At 40.6% G+C, this 5088-nt stretch overlaps 1 protein-coding gene across 1 annotated transcript; it reads left to right on the forward strand.

Moving 5' to 3' along the window:
- The first annotated feature begins 596 nt into the window (after positions 1 to 596).
- Positions 597 to 3741, forward strand: LOC123458603 (nucleoporin SEH1-like). Its single transcript, XM_045143006.1, has 2 exons — positions 597 to 1720; positions 3493 to 3741. The coding sequence occupies exons 1-2, from the start codon at positions 648 to 650 to the stop codon at positions 3686 to 3688; spliced, it is 1269 nt and encodes a 422-aa protein (XP_044998941.1). The 5' UTR covers positions 597 to 647; the 3' UTR covers positions 3689 to 3741.
- The last annotated feature ends 1347 nt before the right edge of the window (positions 3742 to 5088 follow it).

Genomic DNA, 5088 nt, shown 5'->3' on the forward strand with positions numbered 1-5088 from the left:
ATATAGAGTTTCTAACATACCCAGTTATTCCCTTATTGGGCATTTATCACAAATGCTCCATGCATCCATACAGAGGCATTTGCTCAACCATGTTTATAACTGCTCAATTCATTATAGCTAAGAACTGGAATCAACCCAGATGCCCATCATTGGACGAATGGATAACGAATATGTGGTATATTTACCTAATGGAATTGTACTCAGAAGTAAGAAAAAAAATGATTCAACGAAATTTGTAGGAAAATGGACAGACTTAGAACAGCTCATATTCAGTAAACTCACATAATCAGAGAAATACAAATGCCACATGGTGTCACTTACCTGCAGTTCCTAATCTTGACCAGCTTGAGTTGCTGCCATACGTGATAGGCAACTGAAGGCCCAGATAATAAGGATGGAAGGGTTTGGGGGGAGAGGAGGAGAACAGGATGGGAGAGGAAACACAAAATTAAATCCAAATGAGCTGATACCATAGAAGCCGTTATCCTTAGAGGTAGCCTAAAAGCTATAACCCTCAAAAGGACTAAGGAGAGAGCACTTGAAAAGTAGGGCTTAGACGTGCCGTACGCGGCCCCGCGGCAGCCGGTGCCTGTGGGCCGCACGCCGCCCTCTGGGAGGCGGCGCGCCGCATCGCGTCGCGGGGAGCCATGTTTGTGGCGCGCAGCATCGCGGCGGACCATAAGGATCTCATCCACGATGTCTCCTTCGACTTCCACGGGCGCCGCATGGCCACCTGCTCCAGCGACCAGAGCGTCAAGGTCTGGGACAAAAGTGAAAGTGGAGACTGGCATTGTACCGCTAGCTGGAAGACACATAGTGGATCTGTATGGCGTGTGACATGGGCTCATCCTGAGTTTGGACAGGTTTTGGCCTCCTGTTCTTTTGATCGAACAGCTGCTGTGTGGGAAGAAATAGTAGGAGAGTCCAATGATAAACTGCGAGGACAGAGTCACTGGGTGAAGAGGACGACTTTAGTGGATAGCAGAACATCTGTTACTGATGTGAAATTTGCTCCCAAGCATATGGGTCTTATGTTAGCAACCTGTTCAGCAGATGGTATAGTAAGAATATATGAGGCACCAGATGTCATGAATCTCAGCCAGTGGTCTCTGCAGCACGAGGTCTCCTGTAAACTAAGCTGTAGTTGTATTTCTTGGAACCCTTCAAGTTCTCGTGCCCACTCCCCCATGATAGCTGTAGGAAGTGATGACAGTAGTCCAAATGCAATGGCCAAGGTTCAGATCTTTGAATACAATGAAAACACGAGGAAATATGCAAAAGCTGAAACTCTTATGACAGTCACTGATCCTGTTCATGATATTGCATTTGCTCCAAATTTGGGAAGATCTTTCCACATTCTAGCAATAGCAACCAAAGATGTGAGAATTTTTACATTAAAGCCTGTGAGGAAAGAGCTTACTTCCTCTGGTGGGCCAACAAAATTTGAAATTCATATAGTGGCTCAGTTTGATAATCATAATTCCCAAGTCTGGAGGGTGAGCTGGAACATAACGGGAACAGTGTTAGCATCTTCTGGAGATGATGGCTGTGTAAGATTGTGGAAAGCGAATTATATGGACAATTGGAAGTGCACTGGTATATTGAAAGGTAATGGGAGCCCAGTTAATGGGAATTCTCAACAGGGAAATTCAACTCCTTCCCTTGGCTCAACTATTCCAAATCTCCAAAATTCATTAAATGGATCTTCTGCTAGCAGAAAGCACAGCTGAGCGCCAGCTAACTGGATAACTCGTGTGTTTTGCTGCTTGTTGCATGCACACAGGACAGGAATGGAGAGTCAACTCCTTTCCCCTTCCCCAGCGCCGTTTGACCTCTCCCAAGATACACCAGCAGCCTGCTCACTACTAAACCCAGCCCAAAAGGCCTTTCAAAAGACAGTGCAGGGCTGGAGAGATGGCTTAGCGGTTAAGCGCTTGCCTGTGAAGCCTAAGGACCCCGGTTCGAGGCTCGCTTCCCCAGGTCCCACGTTAGCCAGATGCACAAGGGGGCGCACGCGTCTGGAGTTCGTTTGCAGAGGCTGGAAGCTCTGGCGCGCCCATTCTCTCTCTCTCCCTCTATCTGTCTTTCTCTGTGTCTGTCGCTCTCAAATAAATAAATAAAAATTAAAAAAAAAAAAAGACAGTGCATATCAGTTTTTGTACTAGTCAGTTTATTGACACTATTTAGAGAGGTTTTTGTTTTTTGTTGAGAATTCATCACCAAAACCATTTTTTGAAATGTACCTAAAACTAGCTTGGGTTTAAACACTGAAATGATAGGCAGCTGGGAGGAGGGAAAACATAATTTTATTCTGTTTGGAGAATATAGGTGTATTTCATTTTCTAAAACAATAAGCTAAAGTAATGAACTTTTGTAATTTTAATTTGAAGATTGAATAAATATTTTTCATAAAGATTATTTTGAGTGCTAATTGCTTACCTTTTGTAGAATTGCTTTATATGTGATATTATTCCATTCAACTGTCATTTTCTTTGTAATTTTATTTTTTAGTTTTAGTAAAGGAGTAAGTTATTCAAGTATCTCTGGGGTTGAGATGAGAGTGATTTGGATGTACAGTTCGAAGCCCAGTAGAGCATTGCATCTGGTCCTGTTTTATGTGGTAGTAAAATAGTGGAAATATTGTGTGAAGCTCTTGACTCATTATAGAGCTGATGCTTCTAGTATGTGCATGACTATTTTCATGGTGTAACTATGACTTGATTTTCTTTAATATACAATTTGAAGTATCAGAAGTTTTGTTAAAAGTGCATGAAATTAACATTCCACATCTTAGGATTTTCTTTAGTTTGCTGTTTCAGTAAGTTCGTGTCCTCTAAAACTCTGATGACAATGCTATTAAAATTTTCCATTTACTAAGATACATAAACATTACGGGTAAGTTATAAGATGGTGGAATAACAGGGCATAATCATTCTTTCAGCCTTTTTACTAGTCAAAATTCTGTAACTATTCTAAGGTCTTTGCAGAACTATAAGTGTTTAATGATTATCTTCCTTCAAAAGCTGTTACAGTAGTCAGCTTGACTTTGTGAAAGTGTATTGGAATTAGTTCTCAGTATCATGTTCACACTGAAAATATGTGCCTACCCTCACTACAATGTGGCATTGCTCGAAATTAAAAGAGGATAGGTAAACTTTCAGAATAACATCAAATGTGTAAGAAGATGAGAAAATGTTTTAAATTTGTAAAATTAATGTCTTTGTAACATACTGATACTTTTTTTGACATTCTGTTTAAGAGATTGTGTTTTTAAGTTTGTGTACTTCAGCAGTTGATTTAAGTGGTCTTGGTTTGTGCTTTTATTATGTTCTGTTAGTTGGGGCATGAATATACTAGCTTCTTTTTTTTTCTTTAAATTCCAGCATGTGTTTTCTCTTTGGTTCTCTTTGTATTTACTACTTTCTCTTTTTCTTCTGTTCCTCCCCTCCCTGTTTTTGTTTTGGTGTTTTGTTCCTGTCTTCATTGTTTCAGGTATTTCTTTCCCCCTCTGGATTCCCCAAGGGCTGGATCAAGATGGTCCAGTTCTTCTCAGCTCCTTCCTCCTCCTCCTGCTCCTCTGGTAGAGCACTCTTGTGATGCCGACACTGCCAACCTCCAGTATCCTCATCCTCCCAGAGGGTATCTCTCTCGGCCTCTTAATCCCTTACCTGAGAATGAAGGGGTTTAAGTGCTGACTCAAAGGCCTCCTTACTCAAATGCTTGTAAATGCTTTCATCCCAGGCTGCTATTTGATTTTCTTCATTTTCTTTCTGAAGAAGTTTTCTTTTATTCAGGATCTGTCTTGTATGTATTACAAATGCAGTGTTTGGAACCTAAACCATTTGTACATCTTGTCTAAGGAACATTGCTTTCATTTGTTGATTACCTTTGATAAAAGAGCTGTGAACAAGCAGGCTTCATTGTGAAAGAGTCACAGCATCTGATTGCAAAGTGCCTGTTGGTTCATTTTATTTTGAGCTGTAATAGAGTTACATTTCTTTGACCTACTGATTAATGTAAAACATATCACTGTGGAGTTCACTCAGCCTTGGAGACATATTAGGAAGTGGTTTGAATCCTACAGGTTAATGTTGCAAATGGTGAGAATGTAAAGTAAATCATTCCTTTGTATAAAGCATCAAGACATAATATTTTTCTGGTTTAATTTTTTTTTAAAAGGAATTGTCTTTCACTACCTGGAATTACTGTTTAAAGCTTTTGTAATTATTGTCTAAGTATTATTTAATAAAAATGTTTTTTTAAAAAAAAAAAGAAAAGTAGGGCTTGATTAGGGTGGGATGAAGCCTATGCTTAAAAGACAAGTTTATTATTTGTTTTCTATTTCTGTCCTGTAACTGCCAGTACCAGAGATTGGTTGCTACCCTCATTGAGCTGTTAATTGGAGAGACCTATAAGGTCCCCAAATCAAGACAGCTTTCTGTCAAAACACTTGATTACCTGCCTGAGGCAAAAGCTAAGACCCTATTTCTGAAGACACCATATGCTGTTGACACAGAGCATGGAGAGACCTGGATTGAATTCAGAAGAAAGCCAGTCCTCAGACAGCCTGTCTAGTGCTGGAAAGTGCTACATGGATTATTGGGGGAAAATGGCTAACAATGTTCTAAGCAACCAGAGGGCTTAGCTACTCAGAAGCAAACACCCTGACATGATGTAAATGCCAGTGTAATACTGGCACACCACCTCAGTGGGTAACCAATAGCTTTCTGATTGGCTGAGATACACTCACTGTAAAGGAACCCATATCTGGAATTGGGAGCCAGATCATATTCATATGGAAACAAAAATGATGTTTTCCAGTGTCAAGCTCTCACTAGTCATTGGCTAAAAGAGGGGTTACATGTCCCTAAATCAATAATGCTTACCCCATTTAAACTGTGCTGACTTCAGTCTCCATTGGAGAATTTGTTGTTCTTTTTCAGAAGGCAGCAAGAGCAGAGGAGATAAACTACCCCTTGTACTTCAGCCAAGCCACAGCTGAATCCACAGAGGAATGGAGAGAGGAAAAAGAGTGCTGCTTCCATGCTGAACCTGATAATCAGCTCCAGGGTGTAGGAGACAGACCCT

This window comes from Jaculus jaculus, chromosome 2 (genome assembly GCF_020740685.1).
Source record: "Jaculus jaculus isolate mJacJac1 chromosome 2, mJacJac1.mat.Y.cur, whole genome shotgun sequence".
Taxonomy (NCBI): Eukaryota; Metazoa; Chordata; class Mammalia; order Rodentia; family Dipodidae; genus Jaculus; species Jaculus jaculus.

Coding starts and splice junctions, on each gene's coding strand:
- LOC123458603 (XM_045143006.1), top strand. CDS start 648: ATGTTTGTGGCGCGCAGCATCGCGGCGGACCATAAGGATCTCATCCAC. Junction 1,721..3,492: donor GGATCTTCTGCTAGCAGAAA/GCACAGCTGAGC, acceptor TCATTGTTTCAG/GTATTTCTTTCCCCCTCTGG.